At 35.8% G+C, this 19229-nt stretch overlaps 2 protein-coding genes across 6 annotated transcripts; one reads left to right on the top strand and one right to left on the bottom strand.

The window, feature by feature from the left end:
- Positions 1-791: 791 nt before the first annotated feature.
- sh2d3cb (SH2 domain containing 3Cb) lies at positions 792-13937 on the bottom strand. 5 transcript variants are annotated; one of them, XM_048189301.1, is made up of 11 exons: positions 13819-13937; positions 9526-9565; positions 7555-7683; positions 6995-7428; positions 5610-5686; positions 5041-5522; positions 4030-4145; positions 3775-3946; positions 3368-3479; positions 1803-2009; positions 792-1493 (listed from the first exon to the last, which is right to left on the bottom strand). In XM_048189301.1, exons 2-11 carry the CDS (start codon positions 9550-9552, stop codon positions 1324-1326), a joined length of 1926 nt encoding a protein of 641 aa, XP_048045258.1. In that variant the 5' UTR covers positions 9553-9565; positions 13819-13937; the 3' UTR covers positions 792-1323. The 5 variants fall into 5 exon arrangements, with proteins under 5 accessions (XP_048045258.1, XP_048045257.1, XP_048045260.1 ...); XM_048189300.1 differs by lacking the exon at positions 13819-13937 and adding an exon at positions 11062-11262; XM_048189303.1 differs by lacking the exon at positions 13819-13937 and adding an exon at positions 10699-10845.
- On the top strand, positions 13348-19054 carry cfap157 (cilia and flagella associated protein 157). The gene is made up of 9 exons (XM_048189305.1): positions 13348-13626; positions 14085-14356; positions 14760-14913; positions 15284-15551; positions 17857-17987; positions 18075-18225; positions 18305-18483; positions 18592-18729; positions 18849-19054. The coding sequence occupies exons 1-9, from the start codon at positions 13475-13477 to the stop codon at positions 18868-18870; spliced, it is 1467 nt and encodes a 488-aa protein (XP_048045262.1). The 5' UTR covers positions 13348-13474; the 3' UTR covers positions 18871-19054.
- The last annotated feature ends 175 nt before the right edge of the window (positions 19055-19229 follow it).

Raw genomic sequence — 19229 nt, forward strand, 5'->3', positions numbered from 1 at the left:
TGTATGATACAAACGTGTGTAGGCCATTTGATGTGCTTTTGTATTATCAGGATGATCATTTGGAATGTAAAGAACAATATATTATGCAGTTTTTTTTATGAAAACACCATATAAATGAAAAATTTTTTTTCACACTTTATAATTTATTTAAGTTGTACATAAAGCTGGAACAAACTGAAAACAAAAATGCGCTGAAAACATGTAATGTTTTAAAAGCACCAACATTTATGTAGGCATTTTTTTCTCTTTCTGATGTTAATAATGTGATTATGTCCCCCTCGATTATGCTTATTGCGTTTTCTTTTCAATCAAGTTTTCTAAATAAAGGTATAATTGTAATTTTAAGTGTCCCATTTGCAGCCATGATTCATCTAATAAAAATATATAATTTAAAACCTATAAAAATAGCCTAATTTGCTTTTACTATTTACACACATCTAAGCATGATTTCGCACGTTTTAATAAAACGCCATCAAATACAAACATTCTTCGTATGTGTGATACATTTTTCTACCATTTAAGTAACCTTTCGCCCTATCAGATCGTTTGTAGTGTAGTCAGCTCACTGTCGACTCATTACGAATCGGACATGTTCGAACGAGACCGTTCTCGGTTCAGTGACTCGTGAACCGCTAGAACTGATTGAGTTTGTAAACGAATTTTTCAGACAAGCTTTATTAATACAATCCATTCAAAATAACGATATTTAGAATTACTACTAGTAGGCTACCATGGATGATGATTCAGACTCTATTATATTTCAACAAATAAATAAGGCAGAGCCTAATATATTCACTTGACGCAAGCTTTATTTGACTGTGATGTGGCGACTGGTATCAAAGTACATGATACAATTTCAGATCAGTATGCTGTAAATCAGATAAACAAACATTTCACTTGGATATCATAGAGTACCACAGTCAATTGAAATAACTAAATTTATTTATAAACGATGTAAGTATGAAATAGTAGAGTTAAATGTATGCATTTAAAATCTCCAAAAGGTCTACCAACGAGTAAATATTACCCATTATTTGGTCATTGATTATATGAACCAATAACAAGTGCAATTAAATACATACTTCAAAGTTTAAAGCTAACAATATTAGTATAGTTAAAGTTATTTCCTCTTGAAAATATAACAAATGAACAAAAACCCAAAATCCAATAAGTTAAAATTGCTGAATGTGTTCAGTTTATGTACAGTGGCAGACATACATGCCCTCCATATTCCATGAAAAAAAAAAAGAAAAAAAAAAAAAACTGTAAATAAATTCACAAAACATAGTGGATATAATATGTGAATAGCTATCTTCCCTTCTGTCATTTTGGTGAGTGAGAAAGCTCAAGCCTGTTGGAGAGAGCTGTTAGCACTTCATCAAACTTTGAATATCGTTCATCTTTATTTCTTTCCACTCCACGGCTTCCCCACAGGAGACGCATCTGAAACTCTGTGAGGAAGACCTCCTGAACATCTGCTTCCTCCTGAAACCCTGCAAATAAAAATACATAAATAAGCCTCATGACCTATAACATTGCCTTTATGTTCACTTTTCATTAAATGCATGCAAATTTTATGTTTTGCATCACTAATCAACTTCGGACTTGTTCTTAATTCCATTGTTTTTACATTATTATTTTATACTTTAAATATATTTATATTTTATACTTTAGACTTTAAAGTGGACAGGGTATGAGACATATAAATGCAACCATTTATTGTCTTTATAAAAGTGTAGCTATACTAAATAGCCCTAAACTTCTATAACCATTAGAAATTGTTTATGTTATAAAGCCATTACCCTGCAGTTTGGCCTCTGCATTAGCACTGAACATCCTCCCATTGCACGCAATCTTACGTGCAGCATTCAGATGGCTCAAGACCATGGCCACCCCAGTGTCTGCACTTTCCCATGACTCGGACTCCTCCAGAGCCACAACACTCCTTTCAAGAAGGGACAGCAGGGGGAGCACATGGGGAAAAGTTGTCTCTGTGGGTCCACTTATCTCTGAAAGAGAGTTTGAGGTTGTCACTGGAGAATTTAAAAGAATCTTTAAAGCAAAGGTGAACTCCCCAGCTAACAGGGAACATTCTTAGAATGTTCTGGCAAGGTTCTCTCAATTTTATAAATTTTCAAGTAACGTTAATAGAATGATTGTTCATCTGGTTCTTCAATGTTTTCAAAACATTAGCACAAAAATATTATTTAAACATCATTCATGGAACTTTTTTTGTCTGCAATGTTTTAGTTGGATGTTCACCTAACAGTTTTTAAAGGTGCCCTAGAACCAGTTTTTACAAGATGTAATATAAGTCTAAGGTGTCCCCTGAATGTGTCTGTGAAGTTTCAGCTCAAAATACCCCATAGATTTGTTTAAATTAATTTTTTAACTGCCTATTTTGAAGCATCATTAAATATGCTCCGATTAAGCGTGTGCGGCCCCTTTAAATCCTCGCGCTCTCTGCCCCCCCGAGCTCTCGACTATAATACAGTTCACACAGCTAATATAACCCTCAAATGGATCTTTACCAAATGTTCGTCATACATACTGCATGCATGCATTGGATCATGTGAGTATTGTATTTATTTGGATGTTTACATTCGATTCTGAATGAGTTTGATGGTGCTCCGTGGCTAAAGCTAACATTACACATTGTTGGAGAAATTTATAAAGAATGAAGATGTGTTTATGCATTATACAGACTGCAAGTGTTTAAAAATGAAAATAGCAACGGCTCTTGTCTCCGTGAATACAGTAAGAAACGATGGTAACTTTAACCACATTTAACAGTACATTAGCAACATGCTAATGAAACATTTAGAAAGACAATTTACAAATATCACTAAAAATATCATGATATCATGGATCATGTCAGTTATCATTGCTCCATCTGCCATTTTTTGCCATTGTCCTTGCTTGCTTACCTAGTCTGATGATTCAGCTGTGCACAGATCCAGACGTTAATACTGGCTGCCCTTGTGTAATGCCTTGAACATGGGCTGGCATATGCAAATATTGGGGGCGTACATATTAATGATCCCGACTGTTATGTAACTGTTATGTTGAGATTCGCCTGTTCTTCGGAGGTCTTTTAAACAAATGAGATTTACATAAGGAGGAAACATGGTGTTTGAAACTCACTGTATGTCATTTCCATGTATTGAACTCTTGTTATTCAACTATGCCAAGGTAAATTCAAATTTTCATTCGATGGCACCTTTAAAACATTACTTTTTAAAATGGAAAGTTCCGGTCAGTGTTTATAATTGGTTGAGCCGTGTTCAAAGGCAAAGCCGTTGTAAATTACTCTCCAAACATACACAATATGAATTACATTAGACGATTAGTATGTGTAAATGCATACCTTCTCCGTCATTCATCATCCTCATTGAGGATCTAAGGGTTTTCTCATAAAGAACAGCACTTTCTGTGTACTTCTGACGTAAAACTGTCCATGTCTCATCCAAACGAGCAATCTGAAAAAAGCAGAAGACTGACTGAGTAGAATATTATAGACGTTCACTGAACATTCCTGTCTGAAACTTTAGTCTTAACCCTGTGTCTACCCCAAAACTTATCCATAAAATCAAAAGGAAATGATAGGTGAATAACACTGATGTAGAAGCACCTAACACCTGGTTGTATGCCTAAACTTGACATAAACTGTATACTTGTCCCTCAAATCTGATTGGTTGATTAGAATGTTGTTTATTTACTTTATTGATACACTTTTCCCTCATGGTTCAAGAGAAATGCCATCAGTCTCCTAACCTGTGGTAATTCGAGGCATTTCATAACTGTGGCAAAGCCAAACAAATTGCCCAAATTGCTCTTGAGTTCAGAGGCCAGGCAGATGGCTCTATGCAGCAGGGTGGCTCTCTCATCGGCACTGCCCGTGCAGCCCAGCAGCTGTACAGCCAACATTATGGACATAGTGTGAAACCTGAGGGGACAAGGAAGAGGTATTTGGTTATTTTAACCAAAGGAGGTTAACATCTCAAAGAAAGAATTTACCGGGTAACCAACCTTTCAAGCAGATCTTGACGGAGGTGATGTCCATGTGGGAGGGTAAGTAGCTCCATTCCCGAACTCACCCCCATCCCTTTCATCATCTCATCAGACATATCCAGAATTCGAGCAACCTGCAGAGTGAAGATTAGAAATCTTATTAAAGGGATAGTTCACATCAGACTCACCTTCAAGTTGTTCCAAACCTGTATGAGTTTCTTTCTTCTGCTGTGCTCTTAAAGGGACAGTCAACCCAAAAATGAAATTTCAATCATCTTTTACTCAGGTTGTTCCAAACCTGTATGAGTTTCTTTTTTCTGCTGAACACAAAAGATGATATTTTCAAGAATGTTGTTAACCAGACAGTTGACAGTAGCCATTGGTTCCATTGGTTTTTTTAGTCCTACTATGGAAGTCAGTGGCTACCGTCAACTGTTTGATTACCAACATTCTTTAAAATATCATCTTTTGTGGTCAGCAGAAAAAAGAAACTCATACAGGTTTGGAACAACCTGAGTAAAAGATGATTGAAATTTCATTTTTGGGTTGACTGTCCCTTTAAGAGCACAGTTCAGTGCATAATTTACTTGGAAAAATAACATTTTAAAATGTTCAGAAGATCCAGATTAAACATTAAAAAGTTTTGATTTTATATATATATATATATATATATATATATAGGGCTCCACAATTTGGCCAACAAGTTTGTGATTATGTATCATAATAATAATAATATAATAATAATCAACAAAATAAATCACTATTGTAATATTTCAATGTAAAATAAAAAAGTCAGTATTTAAGAAAAAAATAACGACAATAGTTGAACACTGAATTATGAGCTGCCCATGTGTAAATGAACACTCTGAAGCATGCAGTGCAAATGCAACCTTTGTGTTTTGATAATCACACTAAGCCATATTGCAATTTTGGTTTTATTTTGATAAATCGTGAAGCCCTAATGAATTTCAGTTATTTTAATGCATGAAAAGTAGGCAAAAGATTAATACTTTATAAAGTCAAACCTACCATGCAGTCAATTTTGGTAATATACATTGCCATTGTCTTTATGTCAACTTCAAACAGGACATCCTTCACTTTTTTCAGCATTTTGTTCTCCAAAGGTTTATTTTCTGGGGGGAGCAGTGGTGACTGGTACATACTAGGCCTGAAACAGGAAACTGTGTCTATGGTGAAAGGCACTAAATAATCCTCGTCGTACTCCTCTCTGCGATCCAAAGTCTGTATCTCATGTCTTACAAAGGGATGATTTGTAGTAGCAGGCTCAGTTTGAGAAATCACTGGGTCATTTTGTGGATGGTTCGCTTCTCTGTTGTTTTGATGGGAATGTGTCATGGAGGACAGAAGATGTACTGTTGGTTCCAAGTAGATGAGAGTGTTTTCAGGGGGGGATGAACAAAGCCGTATTTCACTGGATTTTTGCAGAACAGGTGATGAAGGGACTACAACAAACTTCCTGTTTTCAGAGGGGATTCGTCGCCGCCTGGCCACTGGAGACAAAAGCAGGTGCACAATCACAATGCTATTCTCTGATTTTCTGGTTTTACTTGATTTGATGACATTGAACTGAATCTTACATGTGCTCATTAATATGGGGGAAGTCGACACTACAAGGCGCTGCTCTACAGTGCCATCAAAACTCCTCACCACATCACTGTGGAATACAGTACAGGACAATCAGTTATTACAACAAAACCTAATCATTTACAGGATTAGATTTCTGTACATTCCTTAAAGGTGAAATGTGTGATATTAAATAAAAATACTTTCATTCATATATACACTTCCCGGCCAAAAAAAAAAAAGTCGCTGTTTGGATTTAAAGGTGCAGTGTGTAAATTTTAGCAGCATCTAACGGTGAGGTTGCAAATTGCAATATAGAGAAGCTATGGTGGCCAACACAGGACAAATATGTCGTCGTCTGAGACAGCAGAGAAAGCTAGTCAATCAAACGCACTCTGTAGAGCAGTTTGTCCATTTAGGGCTACTGTAGAAACATGTCGGCGCAAAATGGTGACTTAACATGTAAGGGACAATGAAGAATCATTTTCACACACGAATTGGCACCTCCAGATCATAAATTCATAAAAAGTCTTAGGGATGTGCTGGAGCAGACTTTACAGAGTGCTCGACTCTTGCATTGTCAATACAACATTTTGGCCAAAAAGTGATGCACCTCTTGATGGAAATAGCATCACAACATTTATTTCCATTAAGAGGTGCAGGTTTAAGCATCCCAACCAGCCTGACAACAGCAACATTGGCTCAACCAATGAGATGTGTTTGGGGCATGACCATGTGTTTGACTGACCAATGGCATATAGGGGGAATGTTTTCAAAACAGCCATTATTTTTGCAAATCTGTTTGTTGTTGCTTAAAGGGAAAATTCTCTTATCATTTACTCACCTTCATGCTGTCCCAGATGTACATGACTTTCTTTCTTCACATGAACACAAAGATTTTTAGAAAAATAATCCATCTCTGTGAGTCCATATAATGCAAGTGTACAGGACCTCCAAATTTGACACTTCAAAAACCACACAAAGTGAACATGACGGTAATCCATACCATGCTTTCTGAAGTGAAATGATTAACAATCGCTTAAGGCCAACTGTCATATGATTTCATGCTTGACGTAAGCGTGTTGTGAAACTCAAGCATGTGAAACTTCATCACTTCTCACATGAGTGAACTCATTTGGCAGTTAGCTGGAAGCAATTGTTTATAAGTCTCGTATATGGAGTACATTATATGGACTCACAGAAACAGAGTTAGAAAAAAATCCTTGTTCGTGTTCATGGGAAAAAAAGTCATACATCTTGGATGGCATGAGGTTGAGTAAATAATTAGAGAATTTTCATTTTTTGGGCGGAGTGCCCCTTTAAGGCTAAGAATTTACACACGTCACCTCTTACACCAACAAATTAAGATTTTCTGAACAATTTCTATCATAAAACTCACCTCTGTGGTCTTCTCAGCTCAATTTCCAAAGCCTCTGTCACAGTTATGCTTTCCCTCTTCTTTTGGCTTCCTTTCTGCCTAGTTGGTGAATTCAATGGGCCGCTCTCCACACTTGGTAGCCCAAACATGGTTTCTAGGTATCTTAGTGGAAGTGTCCTGATAACTGGTGAGTAAATGTAGGCACCACTCTGCTTTGTCAGAGGCCTTTTATTTCCAACAAATGAATGAACCAGCGTCGGCACAGAATCAAATGTTTCCCCCTCCAGAATATACTGCGTTCGAGTAAATGCGTCAAAAGATCTGAGCTGAACCTTGCTGATGAGGAAATGAAGAGCATTCTGGTTCCAGCAGCAGGTTAAGACATAGTCTCCAATGCTAGTGAGGGAGTCACGGACTAAAAAGTCCCCATTCCGTTGCACAAGAGACTCGGACACCTGTGAGAAGCAAAATTAAGTCATATTGTTCATTATATGTATTTTTGAGAAGAAACATTAGTCAAACCAAGAACTTACAAACATGTAAGGATATAACATATTATATAAAAATATTTACAATCTCACCTCCCAAGGTATGCGACCATGGTACCAGCCATGACTTGATAAGTTACAGCTACTCAGTTTCAGCTCTTTCTCTAACTCCTGCTTTAGTTTGTCTGATGGGGAATTCAGTTGGCATGTCTCTTTAGAAAACTAAAGGAAATAAAGCAATGATAAAAAACCATAAGAATAAAGAAATCAGTACTTCCTATGAAACTAAGTGACTCACATGTACAGTGGTTTTGGTCAGTTGTTAAGGAGACATCACTGTGTTTACAGTTTGTATAGGCCAATATATTATCACTAACAACATTGTGTTGAGTCTTACGTGCACCAACTAGCCCTATTATCCAATATATTTATATGTTTATCTGGAGCAATAAAACTGATATAGGTGAACTTGAATGATGGGAAAATGTCCTGAATGTTAAATAACCACTGTGCAAAAGACAAACGACAGTGATGGTAAAAAGAAAAATGTCTTTGTTCTAGAGGCTACAACAGAACTACCAGTGGTATAATGTGACACATCTCTCTTTAAATGTGAGCCCATTTTCAGTTGCCCTAAAATAAACAGCAACATTTGGCACAGTTGGTTGCCTACAGTAACCCTGTTTGTCCTCAACCATTCTGAAGACATGGGCAGCAGTCCAAGCCCCTTTGTGTTACCCATCTTAATTCAATTAGAGTTTAATGGCTATGCTCTCAGATTCCTTTGTGACTATCGCTTTTTGAGGGAATGTCACCAGAAAAGTAAAATAACCAGTGTATTGCGGATCATTTTTTCTTTAATAATCACTTATTAGTTCACCCAAAAATGAATTAATTTCATTTACCATCATGTCATTCCAAAATTATATGGATTTCTTTTTTATTTGGGCAACACTAAACAGTTTGTTTCCCATTGCCTTCCATTGTATGGACAAAAAATACAATGGAAGTCAATGTGAGCCAAAAATGTTTAGTAACCATCATTCTTCAAAATATCTTCTTTGTGTTCTACAGAAGAAAGAAAGTCATACAGGTTTGAAACAACATGAGGGTGACTAAATAATGACAGAATTTTCATTTTTGGGTGGACTGTCCCTTTAGATGATCTGCATGACTGAAAGCCATTAAGCCAATTTTACCTTAAAGGGTTAGTTCACCCAAAAATGAAAATTCTGTCATTTATTACTCACCCTCATGCCGTTCCACACCCGTAAGACCTTCGTTAATCTTCGGAACACAAATTAAGATATTTTAGTTGAAATCCGATGGCTCTGTGAGGCCTCCATAGGGAGCAATGACATTTCCTCTCTCAAGATCCATAAAGGTACTAAAAACATATTTAAATCGGTTAATGTGAGTACAGTGGTTCAATATTAATATTATAAAGTGACGAGAATATTTTTGGTGCACCAAAAAAATAAAATAAAAAATAACGACTTATTTAGTGATAAAACAATGCTTCAGGAAGATTCGGAGCACAAATGAATCAGTGTATCGAATCTGCTGTTCGGAGCGCCAAAGTCATGTGATTTCAGCAGTTTGGCAGTTTGACACGCGATCCGAATCATGATTCGATACGCTGAATCATTATGCTCTGATGCTTCCTGAAGCAGTGTTTTGAAATCGGCCATCACTAAATAAGTCGTTATTTTGTTTTTTTGGCGCACCAAAAATATTCTCGTCGCTTTATAATATTAATATTGAACCACTGTACTCACATGAACTGATTTAGATGTGTTTTTAGTACCTTTATGGATCTCGAGAGAGGAAATGTCATCGCTCCCTATACAGGCCTCATGGAGCCATCGGATTTCAACTAAAATATCTTAATTTGTGTTCCGAAGATTAACGAAGGTCTTACGAGTGTGGAACGGCATGAGGGTGAGTAATTAATGACAGAATTTTCATTTTTGGGTTAACTAACCCTTTAACAATGTCACAATGTCACCCTGAAATTTGTCAATTAAAAAGTTAATATATTACATGTATCATGCAGTAGCCTACCTTTACATAAACACCGCTGTTTTCCATGGGACCTGAATGCCTGTAAATGCAGGAAAATGATCAGATTAGACCAGTGTGGTAACTCAGGTCAATTGTAACTTTTTTGTAATGAAACTTCACATTGGAGTATAAAGTGACAGGCAGGTGGCCGTTAGGCAGGAAACTGTCAGAGGAAAAACACATGCTGCTCTTTCCCATGACAACTATATCCTCTGTGTATAATGGGGATGCCGTTACACAGTTCAGAACATTAACTGCTGGACCACAGACACATCTGACAACACCCAGTAACAGCCTGCTGTGTCCATTCCCAAACACAAAGCCTCCATGCCAAACAGTCTGAATATCTTAGAGATTACAACATCAGTTCCCTCTCACGGTTTCACAATCAAATATTTAACGCTCTGTGCAGAACGAAGCCTTCTGGGTTGAAAAAGCAGCACATAAAAAAAAGAAGGAAAAAACACATTCCTCAGCACATGGTGTTCACAGTCAGACACATTAGAGACTTATAAATGTAACCATTGTTACATTTATTAACCATTGTTTCTTAACCATTGTTTTTGTTGTTTTCAAGTAAAAAAATATCACACTTACCACCACATTTCTTTAGAGTTTCTTTATAGACATGTACTAAGTAAAAACAAGCCAAAAAACTAATAAAGAAAAGGTTTTTGCTGTTTATCAAAATGGCATAAACAGATTAGAAGACACTTTAACACCTTACTCCAATAATCTGTTAACAATATAAATCAGACGTCTTCTAAACGACCTTTATTTAAAATAACCTCCCAGGGATTCTCATCAAAGTCATTCTTCTCTAAAACACTTTTTAGACTCACACACAAACACAACACAGGCGATATGACAGGATGAGGACGAGCACGTACTGTGCTTTGTTTTGCGGTGTTTCTCGGTAAAATCATTATTTTTGCAGTAGGCATATGGCATAAGAAGACACTTTAACTCTTTTCTCCAATAATTTAATTCGTTTACAGTATAAATAAATCTCCTAAACGCATTTTTAACAACCATAAAATAACCTCCTACCAGAAAGGGATTCTCACCAAAGTCATCCTCCTATATACTTCTAGACTCAGACACTTCAATACAAAATCCTTCCACAAATAGCCTATCGAGGTTCGATACGACAGGATGAGGATGAACACGTACTCTGTGCACGCTTTCTCTCTGTGTTTTCTTCTGTGATCCGTTCTCACTCTGATGTTTATAACGGAATCCCAGTGGAACTGTAGGAATGTCAGACTCAGAAAGCGAAACGCGAAAACGCATTTACAAACAGCAGTTACATAATGAGCACTGCAGACTCCCCTTCCCGAACCTCTCTCCTCTCAGACATCCATAAACAAGCACCATCTATCGCTATAAACACAAATGATATACTGACAATGTAACTTTTACCCTATCATGTGACAATTTACCTGTACACAGAATGCAAATTCTACGATTAATCAGAAGACCCGGTCAGTTCAACAACATTTCATTAACATTTCAAATAATTTTGTAATATCTCACCTCAGCGCTCAGTGTAGAACTCATTTCTATAGAATTTCTCTTTAATTCCGTTTTTTAAAGTTGTGTAAGTAACTTCAACTGTCATTAACCACTACTAAGATGGTCATTAAACTTGGTGCCGCTGGTGAGAGGAAGTCCATCATTGCTTTGTGTGTATTTCACCCGCAGTACATGGACACGCAGAGCGTCTATTATTCTTCGCTACAATGTTGCAGTATCTCATGATGTCATGACGTTTCTGTCTGTATTTTTCTCACCCCTCCCCCTCCAACTTGGCAACTTTGTCATACTCACATAAAATGCTTATTATTGTACGCAAAAAAACAAAAAACAAACAAAAGAAACCCTTTGTTTATACAGTTCAGTAATACCAACTGAACCTCGTAGATGCCCATTTAGGTCACTGTTTTTATTCCTTGTGCTAGTCTCTGGCTGGCATGCTTTGCAGATAGAGCACAGAAAATTATTTATTTATTTATTTTTTGTGAAACATTATAAAGTTAATTTAACAGTGAGGATTTAAAAATGTCAAAAGTAAACAAAACATAATACCCAAAACGTTATAAACCTTATTTACTATATGAAAATGTCAAGCCACATGCACCAAACTCAGAAAACCTGAAGATTTGGTTAAAAATAGACTGTAAGGTCATACTTTATGTTAGGCGTCTTGAACTATGAACAAACAATCTAACATCTAACAAACAAAAATACAAAACAAACAAGAAAAGTTAGGTAGGCTATTTATAGTGTTCATGTTGCATTGTAATTTGCAAAACACTTTTGCTGCTGGTGGGATACGGGTAGGTTTAGGGGCAGGTTTCATGGTTACATTAATTATACGGAAAATAACTCTTTTACACTCCTTTCCTTTGTTTTAAATTGTACTCAAAACTCTATAAAATGACAAACAATATATATAAAAAGGTCGGTTGTTATTTGAAATATTATCCCATTAGGTCTACACTAATTCTCATGTTTCATACAGAAAAAAATACTTTATTATTATTGTTTTCTTAAATTAAATATTTGTAAAACATTTATGTAAAAATACAAACATAATGTTGTTAATAATTCTCGAAATCACCACCAGATGGCGCAAAGAGGCAGGTGGCATCATTGCTCACGCTGTAAAAAAAAAAAGAATAGGCCTAGTAAAAAACGGTCAAATGACTGGAAGAACTGTAAAAACTGTAAAATTAAAGTAAAATATCTTAATTTAAATAAAGTGCAAAAACTTGTATAGAAATGTTCATTAAAAGTTTTACAGAAAAACAAAAGTGTGGGTTAAAGGGGAACGGTCAACAGTGTAATTATGCAGGCCTAACTTAATTACAACTGTAATTACATGCAGGTATTTTTAAATATAGGCTAAGAACAATGTAAAACATGTATATACACATAATAAGTACATTGTATGATTACACAAATGATTACTTTAATGGTTATTACATAAAAACACTTAAAGAGGGATTACTGTAATTTTAACATGGACTGTTTATATAACTTTGTTATTAAAAAGGGGAATTCTGCAAGGGTGAATAAGGATATTGCAACAGACAAGAGGGCAGTTCTTTATGCAAATTCTCATTATCTGAGAATGTAAACAATGAGAAAGAGTCAATGTCTTTCAACAGTTTTAACCTGGTCCAAGGAAACTGCATGATTATTACTATTAGTTTATGATTATCATTATTATTATTATTAGTTTATTATTTTAAAATAATTCTGGTTGAGTATGTTAACATAATTTGTGTAAAATAACACGTGGTATACAACCTGTGGGTCAAAAATCAATTGGTTTCAGTATTACAGGTGTTTAGAAAAGTGCTGTAGTGATTTTTGTTGTATATTTAGTTGCAAATTACATTTAAGGGGCCTTTTACCCCAGGTGACCTTAAGCACCTTTGATCTATTGAGAACAATATGTGCAAAATAAATGTAAATATTCAGAGGACAATTTGAATAGCCTATTGTTTGTTTGTTAGCCTGTTCTTTTCCATGGATCAAAGTCTATTGGTTCCCATGCCAAACACCATGTGGTATCCTATTTATAGCGCATTCTTTATCGAAATCTGACCAAACAAGGTTAAGAAAAAATAAAAATAGCCTAGCTTACCTAATTAAAAATTAGAATTAGGCTAACCTAATCGGCTGATTGAGTAAATGAACTGGTACAATTCAACTTTTAATCAAAAAATGTTTTATATGGCCAAACCTTTTTGTATAATATTTTCAACAATTTTATGTTCTGAAAGTATGTGAAAAAGCACAAAATGTTGCCTACTTGCGCACGTCTCTGCGCAGCGCATGACCCACAACTCAAACCTCTCGTCCATGGCAACAAGAAACAATCGCATTTGTTTAGGTTTTTACTTCTCAGACTGTTTAGTTTAAAGCACGTAAAAGTCCAATGCCTCCCAAAAAGAATGGAAAGGGGAGCGGAGATTTCTCAAATAAAAAGGAAAGTATTGAGCCTGAGCAGAAAAACGACGAAGAATTAACGGAGAGTGACAAAAACTTTTATCGGGCTCAAATACGTGATTTGGAGGAGCGTCTGGAAAGGTGAGAGCTCTGGCAAGTTATCACGACCACTGACATTGCTGCTTATTATATTACATACACGTTTTTACAGGTTTACACGGTATTCAAATACTTAATTTATTTGAGGAAAAACAACAACACAAAACGCATTTGCGCATTCCTGTAGCCTATAATAAATCTGAAGCAATGGGCACGTGCGCAGGAAACACTCACCTAAATGATGATGTCGATTTGACCACTTGATTGAAGTTTCATTACAATATTATAATCGCATCTTCAGAGATCAGTTGTTTAATTGTGTTGTATTCGTTTAGCTCATGTCTGTGCCTTTGAGGGAAATAAAATGGAGTAGACTTTGGATTACAATGTATAATGTTAATAATTAACCAGCCAATGTACTTCAACAAATATGCCCTCAACAGGAAGTACTTGCCTCATACATGTTATTAAGAACTGTTACCTTGTCTTTTTCCTTGCAGATACCAGCATAAATGTGATGAACTGGAGGTTAAAGAAAAGGACTTATCCTCTAAGATTGATAATGTGGAGAAAGAGAAGAAAGACATAATTCTCTACCTGAAAGGCACACTGGCTCAAAAAGAGGATGAACTGACTGATCTGACTGAGACTTTATCAAGACACCAGCAAGCCCAAGAAGCTGAGAGAGAGTCTTTTGAGTTACAACTGAGCATGCTTAGACACGAACTTCAGGAAAATAAGGAAAAATTCACATCTGAGAACATGGCACTTGGTACAAGCTTTTGAGCAGTCGCCTATTTGCATATATACAATACAAATATCTAATGAAATGAAAGCATATATTGATTGTCACTAAGTGTGAGATACACTCTTAAAAATAAAGGTTCCTTATGGTTCCTTGAAGAACTTTTAACATCCACGGAACCTTTTTCATTGCGCAAAAGGTTCTTTGTGTTGGGAAAAGGTGTTTTAGATTATATCAATATTCTTCACACTAAGAAAAAAAAATATTTTAAGAACTGTTAATGTAATGTTAATGTTTTTTGGTCTTAGCTGTACTGCTATGTGAGAGAGAGGCACTATCATATAAGTGACTGGTATTAATAAATGCACTTTTCTACCGATCAAGATTGCCAGTGTCCTTAATTAAAATGTGTTTACCTTTCTGTGTTTAGCCGGTAAGTTGGCGTCTTTGGAGGACTTTTCTATGCAGCGAGAGAAGCTGATGGCGGAACGCAGGTCTTTGGAAGAGCAACTTCAAAATCAAAAAGAGGAACATCAAGCACAAATATATAATCTGGAGAAAAAAGCTGTACTGGACAATGACAGGTGAGCATGTTCATACTCATCATTCAGACATATAGGTCATGGGAGGTGCATTCTTATTTGAGCATGACTTGATCAATAATCTGCTCTTCTTTTTAAATACTTCACATTATTTAAGGTCTGAAACCATACAACTTATGATTTTAATAATGCATTGAAATTACCATGAAATTAAAATGTTGAAATTAACATGAACTAAGATTAATATGTGCTTTAAAGAACCTTATTGTAAAGTGTTATCAATGTTAAATATTTTTAATACATTTATATATTTTTTAAATGTATATTTTTAAATATAATGTTGGTAAATAAAGATGTTTAAAATAAAATAAATGTTACATTTTTATTTATTTGACCTTTTCGGCTTATACAGGCTAAAGAAAGAAATGCTGCAACATGTTGCTGCTGTAGCAGCTGAGTTTCGGCGGGTGTCAGACCAAAAGATGCCCGAGACGACAATGAGGGCCATGCAAGAGAACCTCTTTGTGACGGCACAACTTCAGAAGCTCTCAGATAAGACCCAGGAACTGCTGAAGGAGAATGATGCTCTACGAGCAAGAGAAAGGCAACTCAAAATAGAGAATGGCATTACAGAACCGCTGCTGCATGAAATAACCAAGAAGAATGTTGCTAATCAAAAGGTTGCCAATTTATCCATCTATACTCAGCTAACAGGGAACATTCTCAGAACTTTGGATAACGTTCTGGCAAGGTTATCTTAAAGATATGAACAAATGTTCTTCCAGTAACGTTAACAGAACATTCTTTCAAAGTTATCTGGTATTTCATATTGTTTTTAAAGCATTCATTAAACGATTTTTTCTTCCTGAAACGTTTTAGTTGAACGTTCTAATTTTTTTGGTAAATGACATAGTTGCTACTTTTGAATGTTCTCTGAACATTCTGAAACAATCACATTATGTTCGCAAAATGATCAAATGGAATGTTCCATTAACGTTCACATAACCAAGAAAATGTTTTTAAAACATAAAAAATGGACATTTTAAACATTATTGTAATATTCAAAAATAACGTTTTTATATCTCAAAGGGTTCAACGCAAAAATGAAAATTCTGTCATTACTCAACCTCTTGTCGTTCCAAAGACTTTCATTCATCTTCGGAATGCAAATTGAAGATCTTTTCTTTCTGTCCCTCCATAGACAGCTACGCAGCTGAAACTTTGATGCTTTAAAAAGTTTATAAAGGGATTGTAAAATTAATGCATATGAATTGAGCAGTTTAGTCCAAATTTCCTGAAGAGACTTGATTGCTTTATATGATGAACAGATTTAATTTAGGATTTTACTCATATATAAAGGTTGATCAGCGAACATAAACAGAAGCTCAACCGAACCTGATTGACACGCAAGAAGCTCTTGACCTCTTGCGGAAGCTCAAATGTGCTGCCTAACACACGAGAATGAACCTCATTGGTTCACCAAAACATGCTTGATCTTCCGTTTACCACAACTGATATGTGAGTTGATGAATATTTAAATGTAAATATAAGCCTAAATTCAGTATGTTCATCATATAAAGTGATCATGTCTCTTTAGAAAATTTGGACTAAATCACTCAATTCCTATGGATTAGTTTTACGATCTATGAACTTTTTGAAGCTTCAAACTGGTAGTTCCGTAGCTGTCTATGGAAGGACAGAAAGCGCTCAGATTTCATCAGAAAGACCTTTATTTGTGTTCCGAAGATGAACGAAAGTCTAATGGGTTTGGAACGACATGAAGATTAGTAATTAATGACAGAATTTTCATTTTTGGGTGAACTAACTCTTTAATGGTATCATTAGCAAAACATACTTGGACCATACTGTATTTTTGTTACCTGGGTACTTTCATGCATTTATAGGTGCAATATGTAATAATTTTGCAGTAAAATATCCAAAATCCACTAGGCCAGTGTTATGTCTGCAACTATTTGTAAATCGTGAGAAAATTGCAATTTTAACCAAGGCTCCGGGACGTGTGAGGAGTCGCCTGTCAATTGCGTCATACCCGCGTTACCCTCGGTTTTCGGTTTTATTTTGTAGAAACCATGGAAACACCAAAGATGCTTTAATATGTACATGTTTTAATAGACAAGGGAACAACTGTTTTGATATATTTGTAGACAGAAAACTAATTGTTGTTATATAGCTCAACATGTTTAGTCTTATTGTTTAGGCTAAATCTAATTTTCTTGATTTTTTGCGAGTACCAAGCTTTACCATGCCTCAGAGAAAAACAAGTAGCTAAGTAGCTTTTGTCAAGTAGCTGACATAGCATAATCAGATGCAGCTTTATTTTTAGTAACAGTAATACAGCATTTTCTCCAGCATGCAATACGTTTTAAAATTAATTGCATGTCATTTATCAACACAAGCCATCCAGCATTTAATATGATATTCTAAAATCGATTTAGCTTACTGCAGTGTCTCACAGCAGCCGCCGAGCGAACGCTCAGAGTAACGTTATAACATAATTTTCAACACACTCATATGTATCTAATATGATAAACAGAGCTGCGTTACCTCATGCTCATGACTGGAAAAGCAGAAGCAGCTCCGGCGACTGTGTCATAATAAAAGTTCCACTGCTTGTGAGGCGTGTGTTGTGCAATCGCTCCAGCTCCTCGTTTAGCTCCCACAACACTCAGTCCTGCTCTGCTTCATACTACAGTAACGTTAATAATCGCATCCATGAACATGATTTGTTCCCGAGTCCTATCCCAATTCTATTCCACTGCCCGTTGAGGTGAAGACCACATGTCCCAAGATTCCGCGCTCAAACTTGGCGTCATCAAGCTACGCCTTTGTTTTGAATAGGTTTCTAGCAACCTGTAGCGGACAGAAATATTACATATTGCACCTTTAAGTGATCTTTTTTGCTGTTTTGAAACACGTGAATTTTATATATCCTATCGCACAAATGAAACATAATTATTTCTCAAGGTGGTCCATCAGTTGACAGAAAAGTGCAAGCAAATGCAGTCTGAAGTTGAGAAATGTGCCAAACTTAAACTGGAGCACCAAGAGCTGCTGGACAATCATTCTGCAGTATGCACAGAGCTTGATGCTCTCAGGTTGGACTCCTGAAGTCACTTATGAGTTAAATAAATGAATTTAAATACTTGTTACATGTATTTTATTAGTATTACTACCACTTACAGAAAGAAACATGCAACAGTTAAAGAACTGCTGAACAAAACAAAAGCTGAAGCCAAGACACACAGGAAAGAGCTTGAGGAGGAAAGGACGCTGAGAGAACAGATAAAGACAGTTCTTGAAGAAGCAGCTGTAGCACTAAAAGAGGCCTTAAGGGTAAGAGTGAACATAAAGATACATTATCATTCGGTGCTACAGAGAAGTAAATAAACAGTAGTCTTTGTTTTGGTTACAGGAGGTCCCTAAAGAGGAAGACTCGGAACTGAAGGCTACTGTAAGACGAAATCAGATGATGCAAAAGCTTCTGGCTGTGCTGGACAGTGCTGCAGCTTTAGGAAACGGTCCCACTCTTACTGAATTTATGCCAGAGGTGGCTTGCAGACATGATCTGAAAAAAGTCTCTGACGTGAAAAGGTACAAAATGTATTTAATTTCAATGGCATGGAAAACAAAACCGTAATATATGAAGAAATGATTATAGCAATGTGATTCAATGACTCTCATACTGGCTTTCAACTCCAGACCGAGTGAACTCAGACAGAAATCGATTAATCTTTCTCACTTCAAAACTGGAGACCTGGGTTTGGTCCCTCGCAAAACACACACCACATCATCAAAGATGGGAAATCTCTCAAGGAGTGTTTATACCTCTCCACATAAGTAAGTATATAAGTTATGGCACATCAACAGTACAGACAGCATGTGACTATGGATGTAATGTGAAATATTGTTTATATTTAAACTGATGAATTTAATATACATTTAACTCTGTCTTTTAGGAAATTATTAAGTGAAAAATGACTGACTTCTTCATAGTCGTACACCATCAAACTTTGTGGGGGATATTTTTTAAATGTAGAATAGAATTCTAAATGTCATTGTTGTTTTCATGTCTTGTCATTAGGTGGCAGTGTTATATCATTATATGGATAGATAAGTGAACTTGGCCTGAAATAGCAATAAAGTGTACTTTTTTAAAAGAAAATGTCTGGTTCATCAAGTGTTGTCTATTATTATCAAATATCAAATGCTCTTTTTTTATTTTAGACTGGAAGAATTACGAAGCAAGCAAAGGAGATAATATGCTTTATTTACTATCTAGCCTACTAAAATAGCTTTAGGCTAAATTTAAACAAGACAAAGATTGAAATCAAAAATTT

Source organism: Megalobrama amblycephala, linkage group LG4, assembly GCF_018812025.1.
Source record: "Megalobrama amblycephala isolate DHTTF-2021 linkage group LG4, ASM1881202v1, whole genome shotgun sequence".
NCBI classification, from domain to species: Eukaryota; Metazoa; Chordata; class Actinopteri; order Cypriniformes; family Xenocyprididae; genus Megalobrama; species Megalobrama amblycephala.